The sequence below is a fragment of the Agelaius tricolor genome, unplaced genomic scaffold (assembly GCF_023055355.1).
Source record: "Agelaius tricolor isolate 1412-34295 unplaced genomic scaffold, bAgeTri1.0.p SCAF_4, whole genome shotgun sequence".
Classification (NCBI taxonomy): domain Eukaryota; kingdom Metazoa; phylum Chordata; class Aves; order Passeriformes; family Icteridae; genus Agelaius; species Agelaius tricolor.
Genome location: NW_027269264.1, coordinates 18,624,741 through 18,645,972, shown reverse-complemented (window position 1 = coordinate 18,645,972; position 21,232 = coordinate 18,624,741). Strand labels below are relative to the sequence as shown.

At 33.7% G+C, this 21,232-nt stretch overlaps 1 protein-coding gene across 2 annotated transcripts in view; it reads right to left on the bottom strand.

The window, feature by feature from the left end:
• CNTNAP4 (contactin associated protein family member 4) overlaps positions 1–21,232 on the bottom strand; it is a 202,945-nt gene that overhangs the window by 122,982 nt on the left and 58,731 nt on the right. For both annotated transcript variants that reach the window (XM_071424786.1, XM_071424787.1), the window contains exon 3: positions 4,180–4,373. In XM_071424786.1, the coding sequence (XP_071280887.1) occupies positions 4,180–4,373 (194 nt within the window). The remainder of the gene's footprint in view (positions 1–4,179; positions 4,374–21,232) is intronic.

Here is a 21,232-nt window from a genome sequence, read left to right as displayed (position 1 = left end):
CGATAAAACAAACTTACAGTTTTAACTTCGGCTAAGTTTAATTAAACAACCAGCAGACCTCAGAACCTAAATGTATGTACAAAAATAAACAGATATAAACAAATTTGTTTTCTAAAAGAGAATTTACTAAAATAGTCATAATTTTCCCACATTTTAGCTATTTTTGTCTATTAGTTTTAATTTCTCTCTTTGGAAATAATTTTTAAAGGGAAGATTCAAAACAAATAAAAATGAAAACTCAATTCCAGCTGTGGAATGGATAAATCACTATTCTTACAGGAAAAAAAAATAAAATTCACAAAACTGAAGGCTGAATAAATGTGCATTTCCAAAGGTGTGTCAGAGAAGAAATAGTCAACAATAAATCAAAGAGGAATTGCACTTATTTTGTTCCTCAAAACTCTTGCTAATTAATAACATTGAGATGCTTTTCTCCATGAGTTAGATGACTCATGTTTTCACTGAAATTGTCAGCCATGGAAAACTTGTTATTCAAACTGTGAATTGCTATACTTCTTCCCCCTCTTAACTCCTCTCTTTTAATCTCTTTATCTTATTACTCTCCTTTTAAAAGATGAGCCATTAGTAATGTCAAAGAGAGAGTACAGCACAAAAACTCTTGTGATAAACTATGAATTTAGGTAAACCCAGAAATTATACTAGTTGAAAGGATCAGTGTACACAGCCCCAAACAGATAAATATAATTACAAGAGGAGATTCTTCACAACCAATATACAAGTGATGATACCTAGAATTAAGAGAAAGAATACAAATACAAATCAAGAGGCCAAATGAATAGCAATACCTCTAATAAAGGTAGTATTTACAGACATAAGATCTCCTAGAAGTTCTTGATCAAAACTTAACATATATTTTTATGATGTTTTACTGTATACCACCTGATGTCTGACAGAAGAAAAGTGAAAAGAATAATCATATCCAGAGGAAAAAATCTGAAAATGCACAAAGAGATTTGAGGCCTCTGTTCATTTTAAAGGTAAAAAAAGAACAGGGCAAAAGATTGGGTTTGGGAGTTTGAACTCTACTGCATCTGAAACTACATCCTAATTAATAGGAACACAATAAAAAGATTGAATATAAAAAGGCACGGCATGTGTTGTTCTAACACTTCCATATTTATGGTAAAATTAAAGACAATATAATATTGAGTTGAATTAATTTCTTTCCAAAATTCAACTAATCATTATCAAAGGGAATTATTTCTGTGAAAAAACATGTGTTTTACCACTAATAACAACTATTTCACTTGAGAATTATAACTTGACTGGAACTGTATCAATTACTAAAAGAGATAAAAATATTGATTCTACTAAGGTCTGACTGAAAGAATCTTACCATAAATACCAAGAAGAGGGCAGAAAATACTTACAGTTAACTTTAAAAAGATAGTGACAGTACTATCACTGAGAGCAGAAATCAAATTGTATGGCTGAAGTAAGAAAAACTCTATTGTAGAACAAATAGCTAAAAATACTTAACAATACTTTATCTATAGTGACAGGAGTCCTAGGAATTAAAAATAATGGAGTTAGTCCTTCAAAAACTCCTCTAGTAATTAAATTACTTTAAGCAATAAATAAAATCCACATAAAATACAGACTTCCTCCAGTTATGAGACAGCAAGTAAGGCATACATTTAGGACATCGGTACAACAGAAAAACGAGAACACTGAGCAAAATATATTGCCGGAATAAACACTAGTCACCATGACGCCTTCTAAACCAATTCCCAATATATAGAAAAGTGAAAACAAATATTTAATAATTAGCAGCAGGGAAGGGACAGAGGATAATCTCATCTAACATCAGAATTTTTACAGCCAAATTAATCACTAACACACAATGAAGTTTTATAGGCAAAGGAAGGTGAAACATGGTTCATTTCAAACTAAGCAAGACACCTATGGTCAGAGGAGCCGGCCTTGGAAAAAACTACCCACTTCACTGACTATTGAGAGAGTTTTGATAACTAGATAATTTGCAGATGCGTAGACAATATTCTTTCACCTCAGCTTTTCTAAAATTTTTACAGAGGATGAAAAAGCTGTTATAGCTGCACAGTGACAGGAGCTTCAGAACCTTAAGATAAGCCATAAGGAAATAAAGACAATTCAAAACTATCTTCTGAAAAGATATATAGAAATTAGGAAGCAGTGAACTTGCAGACAAGAGATTATCTCTATTTAAGTCTACAAAAAGTGATTATGAAGTAAAAATTCTTTTGTCTAGTGAAGATTTCAACACAGGGCCCTTAGAATTGGACAACTTCCATCATTCTAATGCAGAGTAGTATTAGGAAAACCCTAAATGTTATCTCTGGTCAGTAGCCTTGTAACAGGCCAATGACTCAGTTAAACATAGGATAGAAATGACACAGTAACACAGTAGATTTTATAAAATGTTGGAGGTTCTTGTCTTAATGAACTTGAGCATGTCATTTAAGAAGTCAGCATAAAGAGATAACAGTCAGAGAAAATCTATAAAATAAATAGGGATTTAAGAGTTTCACTTCGAGACTACATCTGTGTATTAGTTTAGAAAAGAGAAAATATATTCCCCTAGAAGCAGAACTCCTAAATAAAGATGCATAAAAAAGATCAATAGACTGCCCTGAATTTGATGGTTTGCATTCTTGAATTATTCATTACTGCCTGCAAGCCATACCTTCAATCTGCATTGCAATCATTAAAATAATCATTTTTTATTAAGTTTGAGATGATGGAATTGAAGCTTCACTTTTTCACTCCTATAGATCTAACAACCCCCTTTATCCAATGTCTGCATCAGCATTTAGCTATTTTCCTTAACTTTCATTTGATATTTAACTGGTGGCAGTATTCAAGAAATAACAATCTGCATCACTGTTTGCAATACCAATATCAGATTTCAAAAGAGCAGTCATGTTAGAGACCAAGCTGCCCTACCTCTCAGATAGGTTTTGTCAGTCTGTCTTAAGATGAGCAAAGACAATATCGTAGCAGCTTATGCTCATTTAACATTTGTAAATTGATTGATTTTCTTACTCCCCACAGCCATATGGATTAGAAACTCATTTATTTCGCTTTGTTATGAAAACACAATCTGAAGCGAAAGTATGTAGCAAATTTAAAAAGCAGGATAATTATGCAACAAGTAAAACACTGCATAATCTCATTATACCATAGACGGGTTTTGACAGTAAGAATGACAAGAACATTTTGAATTAAAAGTCAACAAAATCAAAACGCATAAAATGAAATACATTTTAACATAATGTTTAACTGCAGCAAGAAATAAGTGAACTCTAAGGCTTAGAAAAATTTAGAAATTAATCAGCTCTATGCACAGAGAACAGAATTCACTTGACAGGCTACAATAATATAACACAAGTTCCAATATTCTCCCTCTAGTCCAAGCTGCCAATTATTGGAGATCAAGGAAAGATGCAACCCTTTTCTAAAACTATATAGTCCACTTTTTCATACTCTTGGACATCATCTCTCAGGTGTTGTACCCTTTGCTCTCATTTGTATTTATGCAATAAAGAAAATTATGATCTTATTAATGGCTTATTAATTATTATTAATATTTACAAAGTGAGTCAGAGATAAGCATCAGGTTACAGCATCAGAAACTAGACTCTGAATTCAATGACCAAAACTTAAATATAGCTTAATTAATTTATTTTTTGTAAATGGACTGGGATTTGCTTGTTAAGATTTTAACTTCTTTGTTTGTTTCATTTTATTCTTACAATAATATTAAATGTTTTTATGCACAAAAAATGCACAAAAAATAAAGGAATGTTTTGTTTTGTTTTGTTTTGTTTTTTTAACTGTAATTAAAAGCCAAGTTTCCTGCAATGGGATCAATACTTTTGGGAAAAGAAGTTTGCCATACATAGTAAGACAAAAGAAATTTTGTAGTACATTTTTAATCCTCAGAATAATTCCTTGTGTCTTAATGGAGTACTTCTATGGCTTGGTTTTTGATGTCTGTTTGCTTTTTACTGTCTTTCATCTTTTCAAGAGCTAAATTGCTTTGTATAGTTAATTATCTAAACATTTTTAGTGTAGTTCTTTATATTCTACAGCTTTGCTTAGATTTGCAACAATGTGCAGTTCAGTTGCCTTTAAGTCTTTTGCAGAAACATAATTTTCATTATTGAAAGAACATACCCAAATGCTTTCTTCTTGACGATATTGCTTCCAATTCTGTCCACTGTCACTGAACATCAGAAGGTAGCTTGTTACCCAGTCTGAGCTCCCATAACCACCTTGAGTAGCAACAGCAGTAATCTCAGTTCTTTCTCCAAGATCAATCTGAAGCCATTGATATTTATTGGACACAAGTGGAGACCAGCCACCAGCACCTTAAAAAGAAAAAAGAGTGAAAAGTATTTCTAAAAATAAGCAAGTCAGCACAAAACCTGTATATACAAAAATAATTTAGTACATTTGAGCAACATTATCTAATGAAAAATGTCCAACATTTGTTAGGAGTCCTTTCCAGCTCAAATGGTTTGATGATTCTCAGATTCTAATTCAAGCTATAGTTGCATCAAAACTATTTGGATATTATTTAGCAAGTATTCTGAAAATATATACTAGATTACTAGATATTTGTAACCAAATATAATTATTCTAAATTATTAGGAAGTGATTCACACACTTTTCTCTGTCTTGAAGTTCTACAATAAATTTTATAGAGTGATTTTTACCAACTAGACTCTACAAGTAAAAAACATTTCATTTTTTTCTTTTATTTTATGCATCTCAATTTCATTTTACATAGGCTAGAAGATCTCCAGAGGTCCCGTCTCAATGATTCTGCATGACTATGTTCTGTGAGGCCTGGATATATAAATTTGCATATGAAACAATAAAGCGCAGTTTGATGGCAAATGTGCACATGCTCCTTAAAATGACCAAAACATTTGTAAGCAAAATGATAAAAAAGTACGAGATATACATGCAGTTTCAAGCACAGGTACACCTGTCTGCAAAGAAAATATTTCGCCCAAAGTGGAGAGCGACCTCTCCAGTATTTTAACCAATCAGAAAGATATTAAAAGGAAAAAATTAAATCAATTCAGTGTTCCTTTGTCTTCCTTTGTTTGCTTTTATTTACTCAGATCATGGTAGTTTTCCAGTAAAGCTGGGTGGAAAAGGTCAAAGGTAGCTATCAAACAATATCATAAGAAAAAACACTGGTTTACTGAACTACATTGCAAAATATGCAAGTATTCAGACACAGCATCTGCTGAATTTTATTAGAGAATGGTGTGGTAAAAATTAAAAAATACCCATAATTTAAGAACAGATTTAGATCTAACTCTGAAAAACACAATATAAGAGGCACCTTGAAAAGTTTTTGAAGTATGCATATACAGAATCAGAAAAGACATATCTAGTTTCCACAACAATCAGTTTGCTGCAATCCAATTTTATGCTTGTATGGGCTTCAAGATGTAGAAAAATTCATAGCTAAATACTACATGTTGCTTAATTCTGCTCAGAGTCATACGCCAAGTTCTAAACATTACCTCCTCTAGAAAAGAAAAAGAAAAAAGAATTTTTACTTAAATATAAAAATTAAAAAAAAATGGTGGGAAATTATATAGGTATTCATAAATTGCAAAAAAGTGAGGTCTGTTGTACAGAAAGAACTGAGGGAAAAACATAAAGTCCCATATATGTAACAAAACTCCTTTGTCCACACATTTAAGAGCTAATTAAAATGCAACAGAATTAAAACTATGGAGTTAAATACTGTGTATATTTTTTTCTCTCTTTATCTAAATCAGTATTTTGAATTTTATGTAAATATGTGATTTCAGTGCCTGCATCTAATTACTCTCAAGCAGATTCCAAAGCTTTTCCTTATGACCCCATAAATTCATCCTTTAGTAACTGTGCAGAACAGTGTGGTGGCATCAAACAAGCAGACTTTGTGAACAGTCAGCATTGGAGGGTAAACAAGGGTCCTTGCACCCACAGGCAGAGTGGTCCACATTCACATCATATACTGTATCTGTGACATGGCCACATAAGACTTAACTGCCACCTTAACTTGCAAAATCTCAGTTCATGCATGAACACTTACAGACACAACAACATTCTGCCATGCTGTGTTATCAAAGCCTTCCTAGAATTAGGTGTCACCATGCTAAGTGTGGTGACATTTTTGAACTTTCCACTTGAAAGGCAGGGTTGAATTGTAGTCAACAGGAGTAGTCTGGCAGACTGTGCTGAGTACATAATTTGTAAATTCCTTCTTAGACAAAACACCTTCACTTGGTGACTGCAGAAAACTATTCAGAATAATGGAAGTAATGGAAGTTAGAAGAATGTAAAAAAAAATGCCTGAAAAGCAGTCTGTTATGGCAGTACTACTTGGTTCTAGCCTGAGCTAATCACTCCTGTCTTAAGTACTGTGTTTTCCAGAAGTTTGTGCAAGTAGTCTATACCCCCTCACCATGCTGCACTACATCCAGGAAAGAAAGAAGAGATAGAGACACAGATACACAGTGTTCTGATGTCACAGCTGTTTGATTTGAGGCATTACAGTAAAGATGCAGTCCCAAAAGTCATCTATTAGCCCTGTACTGACCAATACAACAGAAGTCCCATAAAGAATAACCACTGAGCAGGAGCAGCATGGTATCTCCAATAACCTGTATTAATCCACAGTCTGGACCACCAGGCAGAAGCTGCAGCACGTTTCCTGAAAAACCACTGGTTCACATGATGCTTTCATCTGTCAAAGGCTCCTCATGAGCTCTTTTGTCTGACTGTCCAGCAGCCAAATGTTGCCCAGCATCTGACTGCCACCTGAAACATCACAAATATGAAATGTTTGCCCGATCCTGCAGGAAACACAGGAAGAGCACGTTAGCTTCTGACCCAGCATTCTTTACAGTGTGTCCTGTCCTTGCAGCAAGATTAATGTGTGTACCAAACCGTAGTCGCTTTGGGCTGTAGAATATATTTGGGCATGGTGATGCACAGAAGTCAGCTGCATAAAAGATGTCAAAAGGATCTTGTTTGTCAGATTTCATGCTGTATGGTGTGGGTGTTTCTGGGAAGATCTGGAGAGGTCTTAAACAGCTTCTCACAGGGATGCAGGGATGCAGATGCCACCTATATTAAACAAGGCTATGCCAAAATGTATGAACACTCAAGGATGGACTAAGATTTATAGAAACAAAATTTTGTCATCTCTAAAATTCTTGAATTATTGATTTTGAAGTTTTCACCTTATTTCTCTTCTCTCTTATATTTGTCAGTGTCTTTTATTTAAAGCACGTATTTTATTCAATTACATCTGAACCTATGTTCTACAGTAACTGATGAAACATCTTTTGTTGCAAACAAACAGCAAATCAGAAAAATAATTTTCAAAGGAGAGAAAATCTGTATGTAGAGTTCCTTTATTTGAACTGTATCTCAGGGGGCTTTTAACCTTTTTTATTTTCCACTTTTTTATGCCAATATTGAGATTTGTATGCAACATGCCAAAAATCTACATTCAAGCTGCCCAAGCATTCAGGATTCATCCTTTATTTCTGTTAAAAACCCCAAGCATTACACACTTTCTTTTTATGAAGAACATGCTGACTTCAAGTTGAACACAGAGGTAATACAAAAGAATCTTTTCATTTCACTTATAATTCCTATTATATTCTTTTAAATACCAGTGTTTGAAAATGTTTGTACACATGATGTATTTTTTTGAAGTACTTAGTTTACTGAACACATTTAGCAATATTTTTTTCTGAAGTACTAACTCTTTTTCTTAACTCATGAATCTCTGTCTTTTAGTAAGACAGAGATTCATGATCTGTCTCCAGATCATGAATTCCATTTTAGTAAGAACTTGCCAGTTTTACTTGATGGCTCATAAGTAAATGAAGGATCTATGGTTAGTGGGAGAATTAAAGCAAAGTTTAGAGTTTCCATCAGTGACTTATACATACTAATTGATAAACAGCCTCCTTCATTTTATATTATATTAATCAAGAAATTGATTATTAAATGACTGAAAAAAATTCTAAGTTTTTGACATTTTTAATGCATTAAAATTGACTAATATGCTAGATTTAAAATCTAAGCAATCATGCATCTTTCATATTTCAAATTTTACCTGTGGAATTCCGTTATTCTTGATTTCTGTTTCTACAATAATATAACACTTATTTTCAAGTCAGTTAAGTGAAATATATTGGAGTTTCCTCACACATTCACTCCAAGCAATGCACAGTGCTCTTCTGTGGGAGTTATACAAGGTGGCACCATTCATCAGTTCAGTCAGCAATTTCTTCATCACTACAACTGTCAAACTATAAACAAGACTGCAGCTTGAAATCTGTCCTGGATTTATGCACTATAATTCTAGCAGAAGACTTACTTTCCTTCAGATACCTCTAGATATTCCATTTCTAGAATTCAATTTTTATGCTCTTCATATGTGGTTTAAATTTTATTATCTACCTTTCTTCCTTTTGGAGGTTAAAAAATCCTCTGCCCCTTTCCATGACCACCAATATAAAAGAATCACAACACTAAATGGGTATTATTTAATTACCCTGCGTTCCTGTCTGCTAGAATATGTCTTTAAAGAGCTTTTACTTTCATATTTCCTTAGCTTCACTGGGATGACAATAACATTATCACTAACATTGAAAATAGAAAAAAAACCAAAACTCAGCAAAGTTAGCAAATAGCTACAACAGAACAAATCTCAAAATGACTGAAGATTTGGTCCAAAATCTCACATCTAGGGCAGAAAACACCTGACTATAGCTACAGTGGACTTGGAGTGCTATATCAGCTTAAAAACTTTTAATCCTGATGGCAGAAAATTTATTAGGTGATGCTTAAGCTTTCCAAACTTGCTCTGTGTAGTTATCAGGATGCCAAGATACTTTTGCTTCATTTTAAAAACTCCAAACTACATAGCATAGAAATTGACTTAAAGATTGCCCCTTTGTGTGAACAGCACCCCACTTTTTGCTTACCTGGCTCTATGACAACAATCACCTGTATTGTTATGTAAACCACAAAACAGTCCACACTCATACATGCCTTGACATCTGCTTCTTCACTGGCAGTTCATTAGACCATTTAGCCAGCATCAGCATTTACACCACTCTTAAATTCTGTGAATTTTTTGCATATTTAATTACAATAATTGCAAGACCTGTATTAGCAAAAGTTAAGGTTTAAAACAAACACATATCAAAAAGGATGCTTTCCTTTGATTAATCAAACTGTGTATTTCCCCATATGGATCATTTAACAGAAGCTGATTTTAATTTTAAGTCAATAAAGTTGCAGCAGGGATGAATTTGCCTGCACTTATTACAAAGCAGATTTTCTGCATGCAAGCAATTGACAACTGAGTCTTCTAAGGTTTTAGTTAAATGAAAAATGAACTGGTTTACAGCATTCAAAACCTCTAAAATACAAAAATATGACACTATTTAATTTCTTAAGCTGAATGGTATCCTCTTTCACAAACTGAGAATTAAAAATCTAGGTGTATACCTATATAAACAGTCCAAGGGATTTGTTCTTTAAGTTTATAGACAGATAATGGAGGTGGGGAGTGGGGTGCAATATCTGATAAGTTATGTTGATGCATTGCTAGCAGGTGATAATCCTCTTGGCCCCTTAAAAAGGTGTGTAGAGTAACAGTACTGCTGTGATAAACCCCTAGTCTTTTTCATTTTAGTTCTCCTATGTTTGGATGAGGCAATTCAAGACACATAGCTCATACAATTAGAAATTCCCATTTATAGCCTAGCAAAATGCAAGAAAAGTAATTACCAAGAAGAATTTAAATAGCCAAAGATGCTAAAGAGCATAAATCACAACTTGGCATATTTTTCAGAAAGACTGTGGGAAAGTTACCACAGCAATGCGGTTCTGAGCCATATTTCAGTGATAAAAGACAAAGACAAAAGCCTCAAAATTTGAAACCAGGGATAAACTATGTCAAGTAAACCTGAGAAAAAATGAGGGGCCTTGAGCTATGAATAAGAAATATAGGACATAGAATTTATTTTTTTTTCCACAGAGATTGAAGAAGACTGAGAAGGACAGCTAGATCAGAACCCAGTTCTGCAGTCACAGTATCACATATAAAATTTCTGCATAGTAATTTTCAACCACATTTTTGACAGTTGTTCATCTTTTGCCTTTGATATGTAGCATGATGCTCTGCCTAAGTGGAGATAAAACAGTCTGAACTTTACCACATTTGCCAAACTTACTGTTTATATATGGAGAGGAGGAGCTTTTTTATTGTTAAAGAACACTGAGGCCAGCCTAACACATCAATCCCAAAGCTAAGCATTCTGAAGATCTGAAGAACAACATTTTCCTACATAAACTCATACCAGTGAGGATGCAGCATATAGACATCCTTATAAAGGAACCAGTAAGTGGTAATAGACATTATTTATCTAAAGGCTGCTGAGCTGACACAGCAGGCTTCAAACATATGAACAACAGCCAACCACTTTATACTATAAAAGCTCACAGTATAAGTCCCTCTTGTTACAGCAGGGACTTGCAACACACTCCTTCTAGGAGTGCACATGGAGATTCCTCCCTTGAGTGGGGACATCACCTCAAGGCTACTCCTTGAGACCGAATGAAAGAGTTGCCCAGGGTCATTGGTAAGGTTGAGTAACATAAATCTCCTGTTAATAATTATTTTGATGGTCTTAATATAATAATTTCAATATTGCTTTAAAAAAGTAGTAGATATAAATATACTGCGCAGGACGTAGTTCCAATTAAAGTTTGTTTTTTTTTTGTCTAATCACTATCATTATATCATCATCAATTTCAAAAACCAACATACTTTATTCACATAAATATGTTTGGTTTGCTGTCCTTAATCCTGTTGGAGAAAGTTACATAAAGGCTGAATTACACCTACATAAACCATTAGACATAAACTTTTGACTAAGTCTGAGACTAGGATGGATCCTGCCTCACCTGGATTCCTCTCTAAGAAGGAGTTTACAAAGCAAAGTGTTTCTTTCTGAACTTTGTCCTTGTTGTCCTCGACAAACTTTATCAGAAGCTTCCATTATACTGTTTTCTATGAGATTATTATCAGGACTAAAAAGTCTATCTCATAGTCACATATTATCTATATTTAAAACTATCATACAAAACAACCAATCTTAGCACCTAAAAAACCAAAAGAGCATTCAGTGCAGGAAAACGCAGCTCTTCAAAAAGAGTTGCTATTGCCTGATGAAAGACCCATGTCTAGCTAGTCTCAAAAGGCACAGCCTTGGAAACAGAACTACCAAATATCACAAATGGAAGAGACTCACACGGATCATCGAGTCCACCTCTTAAGTGAATGGTCCATAAATGGATCAAACCTGCATCCTTGGTGTTATTAGCACCATACTCAAACCAACTGATGTTTTCATCTCCACAGTCTCTTCTTCTGATTTTAAGATTTGCAAGTTAGGATGATATAGGGCATTCAGCCAAAGCATAAGATCACAGAAACACCTCTTTAAAGATTACTAGAACAAGGGGCTTTGAATAGTTGGGAAATCTTAAGACTTCTAGTACACAATTACCTTCTGCATATGAAGGAGACTAAAAGCAGGTGTTACCTGTAATCTTACCAGTGTATAAAAAGTCTCCATGGCTGTCCTTCGGGACAGTGTCATAGTTTAGTATCCTTCCATAACTTGATTTCATAGGAAATCATTCAATGCCTTCACAAGTGTCCTTCTATTTTAGAATGGTTTAAATAACATAAGTTGTATCTAGGAAACCAAGTATTAGCTGACGCTGTTGTAACTACTAAGATGAACTGATGAAAATTAAGAAATACTCTAACATAATCCAGCTTCATGTATAGCTTCTTAGCTGTTTTTTAGTCTTGTCTTCCTATGTTGCAAACTGACAGATATGAGTTAAGCTCAATATAAAAAAGTACAGAAACAGAATGGGATATATTTCAAGGAATCAAAAACAGTATCTCCCCTTCAAAGAACTCTTCATCCTCTTTTTGGAAAACAGTACTCATCTCTGTATTTTACAACAAAAGCAAATCTGATGCACTATATAAGCTCTGAAGGTCTTCAGTACTACCCTTTCCTTCTGAACATATAAGCTGCCATTTTCTGGATTGTTAGGGAAGCTCTTGGCCAGATTTCAGAAAATACTGTGAGAGAATAACTAAGAGACACATTTTTGAGGGCCTGATATCAGAACTTCTCACTCACAGGAATATATTATGAGACAGACTGTTTGAATAAAGACTGAAAAGTTCCATGAATGGCATCTGATTCTGAAACCTGTAAATTACTTTTGCTGTTAAGAAATGAATGAAGAAATCTTGCCTCTTAAAATCTGAAGAATGAGATTAATCTACCTGAGTAATTTTCAGGAATAAGTATAGACATAACAAGTATGTTTTGGCTTATCCATGTAGGGAAGTTATATTTTCTAAGGATTATTTCATGAGTGGCATGGAGAGGTGTCACAACAGAAATCAAAACTACTAAAAAATTTCATCTACTTTTGAGGCAGAACATAAAAAGAGCCATATTAATGCCTCAGTCAGACAGAACTTTCTAAGGAAGGTCGGTGTAGCAGTTACTTCAGTGGCCTCAAAGGCAGAATAAGCCGAATTTTGTAGGAAGGTCTAACCTTATTTTAAGATATTCTAGAACTGAATATCAATTAAGAAAACATGTACAATCTTAGAAGAGAAGGAGCAATTGCGTTTATTTTTTCAACTGTCAGAATATTTAATATTTAAGGAACTTGACTTTCGAAATTGTGACAGGTACTATAAAATGAATATTAGGTTTTAGTAATAATTTGTGACAAGTAGTAGTTACTATGTCAAGAGGAGTTTCAGAGGCATTTTGAATTTGAATCAGCACAACACAAAGGCAGTAGGAAATGGTATTAATAGTGACAAAGTTTGATCTACTTTGCATCATTCAAACAGAAGAAGGTAGATAACTTTTTTTCACTCCCCCTTCTGCATTAACAGTAAATTAGGTGAATGAGTGAGTCGGTGAATCCCATTTTATGTTTCTTCAGAAAGCTCTGAAGACATTTCTCCCCAATTAATCATTATGTAAATATATCAAAGGAGATCGTTTGATAAGCTGACATAGTTTATCAAAAGGAAAGCATACTGGCAATGGTTCAAAGACCTATCAAAGCCACTATTTTGCTCAGATTTTTCATCACCAGCATACCACACAGTGCTATGAATCAGTGCCCTATAGTAGGAAACATCTTTTGTGTGCACTGGAAAGCCCAAGTTTGAGCAAAGAACTTTTATATAGGTAATGAAGCTGTAATTGTGTGGGATATAATCTGAGCCACTCTGAGCACTGTACTAAAAAGGTGGATTTTTCTTCCTCCAGCAGGAGAGAGATACTAAAAAAAAAGTCATTCCAAGAGATTTCTGCTGAAGAAAAGGATGTATTTGCCACAAAGTTTCTTAGGAGAAACTGTTTTGGAAATGTGCCAGTTCATTGCAAGACTTACATCATTCTTGGCTATTGCCATCCACTTTTACTTGATGATAAGAAAACTATCTCCCTTACTACAAAATAGGACTTTCACATAGCAGTTGTACACCTTTTTGGCACATATTCTGACAATAATCCAAGCCTGAATGTAAAACAGAACTTAATCTGGGAGATTGTCTCTTCCTTAGGAGAATGGATGCTTGTGGTAGTTTTTCTCTATCTCTAGCCTCTGGCCATATCCAGGTTTAGGATGCTGTATACTAGTAAATCCTGCTCTGCATGAAGTTTGGTTCACTACTTACAATATTTAACCTTCTCTCTCTTTTTCTCCATCAGTGAAATGAGGATCACTCATCACTCTACATTTTACCTGAGGCACTTATTTTGTTCATAGATGATGAACAGAAAATTTAGTGGGGAAAACAAAAATAAGGAAACTTCATTGCCACCACCCTTCACTACACCACTGAGTTTAAGCATCATTCTCACTTAAATTTCTGTACTGATGTAATTTCTTGTATATAGAGCATTATATCAGGAAATATAAACAAAGTGCACGGAAATGGAAAATGTATTTATTGTATAAATATTTCTTACAATGAAACAAAAAAAACCCCATGGTTAGTTCAAATGCACCATTCATCACAGTTTTATAAAGTTATATAATTTTTTCAAGTTAATAAAATTTTACATGTTCTTTACAGAGCAGCTGCTTTCACTGAGCCACCTGTATTTGTTTCCCTTTCTCAGCGGTCTTGCCCAAAATGTTGCACTCATGTCTTGCAGTTTAAAGCTAGTAGTGATAATTAGCCATAGTTTTCGTGGCCAAAATATTTTTATATTGAGACATTGATTTTTTTACAGTTAAACATCTGCTTAATTAATTTATTCACTTGTAGACATTTCAGTATTCTTTCTTTCTTTCTTAGCTGTTTTGCTTTCATTAATTCCAGGGTGAAACAAATAGGCAAAACCATAATCTGAAACCAAATTAAACCTGTTTTTTTTAGAATTTACTCCTGTTCACTTCAAGCTAGTGTGCCATCCCAATATTGTCCTGACTACAGCCACAGAATTCAAAGAAAATGAAAGCAAGCACAAAACATTTTGCATTGATCAGTTGGCCTTAGTACATCTGACACAAGAAGACTGAATACTTTATGTATTTTTCACTATGACAGCATTCTGATGAGGTTTTCCAGGGTAATTAAATTAAATTCCCTAATACCAGCTACAATCTCCAGTGACGTGAGTTACACCAAAACATACAAATACGTGTACCATAATTATATTTTTCTGATCCAAACATGTTACTGTACAAGCTGGCTTGTACTGATAAATAAGAAACCCAGCCTGGTTTCATAAATCAGGCCCTGGGTTGATAGACAGGGACCTTCCCGTATCACATTCCATCCGGAGCTGCTGGCATCTCCCTGGTCAGGAGCTGGGCTGTGAGAGGATCAGACCAATGAGCTGTTGAGACCTGGCAGCTTTGAACTCCCTCTATAAGAAGGCTCTCAACAATAAGACAGGCTGTTTGTCCCATGGAGCTTTGGGGTGCGTGTGTCATCTCTGTCTCCAGCCACCGACCACTTGGAACACATGGATTTTAATGTTATACAAATGTTCACTTGTGATTTGTGTTCCTGTCTCCTCAAATATATATCCACCACTTCAATAGGAAATGGTGACACTTAGTAAAAACAGATTTAAGAACAGATTGACACAGGTATGAAATAACTTTTTTTTTTTTAAACTTCGCTGCTAAAAAACCCCTGGTAGATGAGTATTTCAGCTATTACTGTACTTTCCTTGAGGACTTGACTACTGCTTTGAAGAATGTTGCACAGCAGTATCAATGAACTGTAGAAGGATCAGCAACAAGTTCAAAAATACTATCCATCAAATCTTAAACCCCCTGACATTTATCACCCAGTTCTAATATGTAACTAGATGTATCATCTCCAGTTTTACTTAGCAAAGTGATATGTTTGTATAATTTACAACAAAATGAGCAGGACTGTACCTTTGAGCTGATGAACATTTTTGTGCTTGTCATTTTTATCACTACTTTAATCTCAATCCTCAATAATCCACTTTGGTAGTTCTGGTGGTACTTCAAAATGCTGATTCACTGACTCTGCCACCTGTTTCAGTACACATGATGCTTTCAGTACAGCAAAGCAAACAGAAAGAATAGTGACACGCACAGTTTCCAAGCAAAAATATTCTAAGAATACATATTTAAAACAGAAAGTTCTATTTTATTTCCATTATTGTGGGTGTAAATTACTACAAGTGGTGCCAGAGAGACGCTGGCCAGCTGCAGCTGGTTATGAGCCTGCATGTATATCTGACATGCACAAAGAGAATGTGATTTTTTAAGAAAAGAAGTGCAGTGTCAGCCTTTTACTCTTTAAAGTCTCTTTGTGCTTATGTGCACAAGAATATGAATATTCTGCAGTGAAATGACAGATACTATGTAAGTCAACAGAAGTGTCCAGTCTGATTACATTTTGGCTTTATGTAAGGCACAATGATAACAGTATGCATATACATGTGCAGTTCCACTTCTGTACATCTTTGAGCGACATGACCTGACAAGAATATAAAAGGATGAGGTAAAACTGGTACATGCGTTATCCCCTACACGTACAGTATTTCCCTAATTTGGACTCTAGTCATTACTCACCGCATTTTGTTACAATACAAGTATTTAACTTACAAATATACATCATATGACACTTAGCACTTCATTAACTGGTATCTATAGATGAGACACTATGCCAGATCCTCAGCTGGGAAGTTAGTATAACTCTCCCTATCTCCTGTATTTAGTTTCCAATAATATTTTTCATATTGACTTCAAGAATAAAACGTTGCTAGAGAAATTTATTATGGAGCTTTTACAAAGTTGAGATTTGACCAATCATTAACCTTCCATGGTCTAAGATTCCTATTCTTATAAAAAGAATTAAAAAAAAATATATATATACTGCTTCTCTTCAAATCTCAGTCAATTTCTGGTGTTGTGTATTTGTGTAACATCTGTGTTTTTCAAAGTCCATGCATTATGATCTCATTATTTCCCCACATAATTTGGAAAGAAGTGCTCATAAATAAGAAGAGATTTGAATATTTTGAGGTTTCAACCTCTTTATACAGCATTGACTCCTGACTCAGTTTTATTGGCATAAAGCCTGAGAGTATAACAATGATGGCTAGAAAAAATAACAGAGAAAATGGAATTGAACTAGACCAATGGAATTTCATGATTAAGAAATATAATCACATCTGGCTTGATTACCTAGAGATAACATATTTGTTGGTTAAATGTTTAAATTGTAGGTGGTATGCTATTAATAAAAGATCTTTATTATTGTTCTAATTATTATTATTGTTACAATATTGGAAGAAAAATTATTAATTGAATTATTTAACAATGAAGAAAAACTGCAGTTCCATTCATTTAAGTTTTTGTCCCTTGGGAAACTTAATTTTAGAAAAATTTTCAGCACTCTGGATCTTATTTTTTTTTCCCCAGAGTATGATGATAATATTAGTCCTCATTTGTAATTTTCAAAACTAGCATTATAATGTTTATGAAACTAAATCGGCCAATCTTGACAGACAAATGACTAATTTAGGGATTTTTTATTTGCATCAGATTTAAGATAACTGGCGTATAACTAATGCACAACTAAGCTGTCTTACTTCTAAAATTATGCTTAACTGAGAAGCTTTTCTCAGACTAAAAAATGTGTATTTATGCATATTCAGATCCCATCTTTAAAGGTCATCACAGCTTTTTACTTTTAATGACAGCCATTATGGACAGCTACTGGAATCAGTCTATATAGTATATGTAATGATAAATAAATGGTAGTGGTTGTGTAGAAAAATTTCTACGGTTTTCAGAAAAGCAGTATTACTGTTAAAATCTTGAGGGATTGAACAGTGCAAATTCTGCAGGCTACCATGATCCAACTTTACTTTTTTCTTCATAAGTATTATATTACTTAAAATATTGCAGAGAATTTAAGTAACAGTAAAAATGTAACTTAATGCAATCCAGTGCAACTTACTAATGTTTATATTGTCTTTTCTTGTCCTTAAGATTTAATTATGTGAACTGCGACTTCTTTAGCATGATCCTAAAGAACTGTAAGTTTTTCTTTTATCAGGAATTACTAATCCAATTATTGTATTTTGAGGTATAAAATCATTGCCAATTATTTTCAACTTCTTGCAACACACAGGTAGATAAAATGTTAATTAATAAAATAAAAAACTCATTTAAGACAAAATAAAAGGCAAAAATATATATATAATAGGATGTGGCCAGACAATATTTTTCCTTCACTTAAACCTATATTTACACAATTATTTATTCCCAACTGCAAGCTAAGGTCTAACAGCATTATTGTTATGGTGCTGCTCTTTAAGTAAAAATATTCCTATCCCAGCTTAACTAACATCATATCCTGAAACATTATCCTGGATTATGGGGTATCTACGATTTTGCTAGATAGATATTCAATTAAAAAATCATACTGTTCTCTCTGCACTTTTTTTTTTAATGTGTAAAGTGTTATGGAACTGAGTTGAAGTTTTACCTCTCTATATTTAAAACATTTTTGGAACTAGAATATGATAGCAAACATTACAGATGTATATATGTATACATACATATATCTATATATATATAGATGCATATTATATGTAGAAATACACATAAACACATCATATAAATAAATACACGTGTGTGTGTATGTATATACATGTATAATAGAAAAAGAGAAGCTGACTCAATCTATCCAAAAAATCACAGAGAGATATATATATATACACACACACACATGCAGAGATCCCTTAACATCCCTTAAATTCTAAAAGCATTTTATTTATTTGATATAGCAATTTAAGGTGGCTAAAAATTGTACATTACTAACTGGATTGCAAACGGATTTATGAATTCAAGAACTCCCTTCTGTTTACTCCTGGGTAGTCCAAAGAGATTTAGTCAAGGATTGAAGCCAAACTGATTAAAAGCTGTCCAAGAATAAAAACTCAGTCTCCGCCTCTAAGAAATGTGGGTTTAGAGATTTAAACTTCTAACTGAGACATTATGTATATTACATTTTTGCCTACATCATAATACTTAATTTTCTTGGGTTTGCAGGTTTCGGTCCTTATGAGGAAATTCTGTCTACTTATACAGACAGGGTAATGAAGATGTAGTACAGTAAAGATTTATTCACACTGAAAACTAATATTTATAGAATATTGATCTTTGTTATTAAATAAGTAGATGGTAGTGAAGCTGTTAAAAATTAAAGTCAGATACTTAATTAGTTATGCATTAATATTTGAATCTTTTTTTGTTGCGGCTGTCATTTGTAGAAAGAAATAACCTTTATTGTATTACCACTCTCTCCTTTTACTGGGGCTACAACAAAATCGCAAGCTAAACAAAAGGAAATAATTTCCAATTGCTTTTGCCAGAATGTTAGTTTTATAGTTGTGCAATAATAATAATGTTGACTGAGTGTAGAAACTGTCAAATACTGCAGTTGGTTGAAAAGTTTATATTCTGAATACCAATACTAAACCAGTTTCATATCTTAAGAGAAGGCCAACATAGAAGCCAAAGCCTCACAAAAAGCCTATGACATGCTTTAAAAACTATGCCAACAAATGAAGAGAAATACAGATACTGCACATAAAATTTGGATAGGAAGGTCAACATGATCTTAATTCTGATAATTAAATTTAACTGGAGTTCCCAGCAAAAAGATAATTTTGAACAGAAATAAACCAGCTGTCTTAGTCCAGACTAGAATGCTATAGTAATGCAGCAGATGACAGAATCAAAAAGGGTGTTAAAAACCTCAAATTTTTCACAATGCTATTTGCTGGGAAACAGGGTAATAAGCCTTCCCTTTTTTTGTCATCAGAGATATTTTATCCAACATCTCTCATCTCCCACCTACTAGAGGCAGTCACAAAATAACATGCAAAACCAGGCTCCCCAAGTTCTAACCGTAAATTTTTTACATGCTTTGCATTTTAAAGTCTCATAGAGGAGCTTCTCTTCTGGAAGGCCATTAGGATTTTTGGAGAGCTACTAATATGTAGCTACTCCAAAAATAAGACAAGCAAGAATGTTCTATTCCCTAACACTGTTACAGGGTATATCCACAGTATCACAGACTTAGCTGGGGGTGAAAGGGAGGAAATTAAATTGAATGTTTTCATAAAATATACTAGCATAGAACGAATTTGTGTAATTTTAAGTGGTTAAATCATATATACAAAGGTATGATACTCCATATCAAGATACTACACTCTTACCAAAAAGCAAGTATCTGCTCTTAGGTAACAAAGTGTTGGTAATTCAGAGGTCAAAGTACAGCCTGTAGCAAAAAACTCGATGAAAAATCCCCCACAAATATGTTAGGCTTTTTTCTTACTTAGTATCTGACAATCTACCATATGAGCTACCAGAGAAATAAGAAATCTGATAGCTGAAATTCTACTTTCAACTGATACTCCTTTAGTAATTAAGCATTAACAAGTATGTTGCTTTTTACTGAATAGGATACTATACAAAAGGGCTTGGAATGGGCCGCAAATCAATCGCAAACCTGCCCCCAGCTATCATATTATAGGGACCTTTTACAGTTAGATGTCAGCTCTAAATGTTGATTGCCCAACCATAGCTTGCCAAGAGCTACATGTTCTTCCTACCTTATTAAGTTACATGAAATTGAAAAGATATAGATCTGGATTTCAAATCCACTGATCTGTAAAAAAGGTAGGAAGAATTACATTATAGGAAATCTTGGTAGTACGGTTTATTATTAAGGTTATCCATTATTTCCAGGTATTTCAAATTCAGCCAGACTTATAAGTAGACTGAAAACTTGCACCTTTCAGGTTTATTTCCTCTCTTTTTCTAGCTTTGTTTTTGTTTTTTCTTGTCTGAGAAATGCTTTTAACATTCTAAGATTAATAAAAGGATGGGTTTTTTTGTTATTAGGTGATGAGTATGTGCCAAGAATATGTTTTTTTTCCACCTTTTTCTTATCAACCACCACATTTGGCTGATACATAAAACAGAAACAAATGATCAAGATATTACTAGGTTATCAGTTAACCCTGAAAGGTCTGCCTACATTACTCCACAGAAGTACAGGCACTGCTGCAATTTATGGGCTAACACCGGGTACAAAAACTGAAATGAGGAAATTTATTTTGCAGTTCATTTCCATCTGCTTTCTTTCAGTGAAGAGAACATGCAATAGAGGAAGATAAGAATTTGATCAAAGATGAGAAGTACAGATAGGTACAAAGAACACTGTGACTTAAAGTGAACTTCTGCTTTAATGGTTTAAAATAACTGCACCAGATTAATCATAAATACCTAATGTGTGAGTGTATGAAGAAAGTATTTAAGTAGGCTGAATAAGGGAATGGCAATGAGTGACACACAGAAAGAATAAATTGTGATCTAGGAAAGAATATGTTCCTTGGATGTTGGTTTCTTTTTAGTTTGTTTGTTTCTTATTTTTTGCCCATAAATATGGATGTGTAAGATGAAGAAAAAACACGGTCAAAGATGTTGCACAAATGAAGAATATTGTCAATCACCAACTTTTTGACAAGGATGAGATTACTAAGATACTATTTGC